Below are 2,283 nucleotides of genomic sequence, written 5' to 3'. Positions count from 1 at the left end.
AAATAAATCGGTAAAAATGTCAAAACCTACGGAAGAAAGAAAATTTCTTCGATTTCACCATGATGGCTCTACGAAAAATCAGTGTCTACCATACAAAATATGACTAAACTCGTTAATTAAATTTTAAGTCCAATTTTCATGAGATATTTGTTTTGACTTCACTGTTTTTTCCGACTGTCTGGAACGATCTGAGTATAACTCGGTCCACCCCCATAGGTATATAATTCTTAGTTCATTTGATATGTAATGCATGTCCTTTCCGCAAAACAGCAATGCACCAAATAAAAGCTCAAATCCTCTTTTAAGTTTCTTTGATTTCACAAAATGCTGCAAATGCTTGTCTTCCAAAACACTAAGTTTGACTGGGCGTATTTACTACAACTTTTATAACAGCTGTTACACGTATAGGTTACTTGTTTTGATGAATGTTTTACGGCGCTCGCAACTCCAAAAAGTCATGTGAGCACGCGGGACACTTTGAACATTAATATCAGTTTGGTACGAATTTTGATTTTTGCCCGGGTTGCGGCAGAAGTCTACTGATGTGGATTTTAGAACCACAAAAGGATCTTTAACGTGCGAGATTTTTCGCTCTTACAGTGTTAGATCTTATCTACCTGAAGATCAGAGGTGTGGCTGAAAGACAGTAAGAAGGAGCCAAGGAGTAGCAGTCGAAAAAGGGCAGAGAGAGAGAGAGTTAGCAGCCCGGTTGTTGTTGTTGTTGTTGTTTTTTTGTTGTTGTTTTTTTTTTGGGGGGGGGGCAAAGGGGAACACGGGAGGGAGTGCACAAAGTGGAGACAAAAGCAGATGACAGAGCATGGTTTATAATCTGGAAAAGAAGTTAAAGGATGGGCCTTTACCTAAATTAGTGGATTTTTTCTTCTTTATGAAATGTATGTAAAGTGTTGATTTTAAAACTAGATTTTACCATAACATTTTTAACCTAATCATTTAATAAATGAAACCAAGCCGTGCTATGAACTGCCGTGAATACAACCAGCTTGTGTTTCGCGCACTTATATAACTTAATAATGTTGTTGCTAGCGCCGTAAAAATTTTCCTAAACCAAACAATTATTGATTTTTTTCACCCTAGAATGGCCAGGGATGGTGACTGAAGGGATAACATACCTGAGGTCGGCTTCCAACCTCAAAACCAGCAAAGATGTCAAAGGTGAGGCCAATGATGCGGGTGTATATTGGATGATTTCTTTGTCTGGAAAGTAATATCATAAATAACGTCACATATTGTTGGATTCTCGGGTGGGCAGAAAACTTTTACGCGTATCTTGCTCTGTCTGCTGGGCTACTGTAAGTACCCCTCTCAGTCGGGGTGACTCTGACATGCAGACATAGTCGGAAGCCTGTTTCTTAAATTATCAAAATTATTATGTCGGTGGAGGCGTTAAAACACGTGCATTTAAAATAAAATGAAAAAAAGAACTATGCTAATGTTTTTTGTGTTTTTTAAAAATCCACCTAGATTTACATTTTTAATAATGTGTGATTCAGTCACAGCGTTTGCAACGATTCGTGAGGAAAGGTAAGAGTTACAGTTAATGGTGCAGCTGTTGTACGACAATCGGACAAATTGACAGACAATTTGACCACCCGAGAGGAGTAAGTGATTTCACTAATTAAAAACCACTTACTGGTTGACCTGCACATCTACCAGTATACCGCTCGTGCGTGCGTGTTTGGAAGGTACGCATGCAGAGTGTGTCAATTGTGTGCAGACTTCTTCGCCCCTGCTACAAGGAAATGATCATGCACCTATAACTATAACAATATTTCCTCTTCAAAATGCACGGGCTTGTCGTCACGCCACTTGTTATAAGGTTTATAAACCCACTGTATACATTTGTTAGTTTTAATTTTTTGTTTCTAGAATTGCCAAAGATTGTGGCAAATAGGATAACATACTCTCGGACGTTTTCAAATTCCAGGGTGGACAGGAAAGTCGCAGGTGATGCCTTAGTTTGTTTTAGTAGAGGTTTTACGGTGCTCGCAACTGCGTAAGGTCACATGAGCGCCAAGGGGTGGATGTCAACAGAAACGTCCTTACAGGGAATCAGACTTATTCTGCTCACCTCTCTAGCTTCAACAGCACAAAGTCTGCTTCGACTATCCAGGCATCCTGGAAATAGCGGGTCACAATAGTGTGACAAACTTCAAAAGAAGTAGAGGAAATGACGATAGTAAGGATTAGGAAAGAAAAAGTAGCAGTTCCCAGTAGAGGTTCAGGCACAGTTATGAGCATGACATTTTTGGATTAGCCCTTTTA

General features: G+C 39.4%; 1 protein-coding gene across 1 annotated transcript in view; it reads left to right on the top strand.

The window, feature by feature from the left end:
* The window catches only part of LOC101860810, a gene marked incomplete at its 3' end in the record, with an annotated part of 30,644 nt that overhangs the window by 22,596 nt on the left and 5,765 nt on the right, over positions 1-2,283 (top strand). The window contains 1 exon segment of the mRNA XM_013082395.1: positions 1,096-1,173. Within this exon segment, the coding sequence (XP_012937849.1) occupies positions 1,096-1,173 (78 nt within the window).

The sequence above is a fragment of the Aplysia californica genome, unplaced genomic scaffold (genome assembly GCF_000002075.1).
Source record: "Aplysia californica isolate F4 #8 unplaced genomic scaffold, AplCal3.0 scaffold00172, whole genome shotgun sequence".
Lineage (NCBI taxonomy): Eukaryota > Metazoa > Mollusca > Gastropoda > Aplysiida > Aplysiidae > Aplysia > Aplysia californica.
This window is presented reverse-complemented; position numbering and strand designations above follow the sequence as displayed.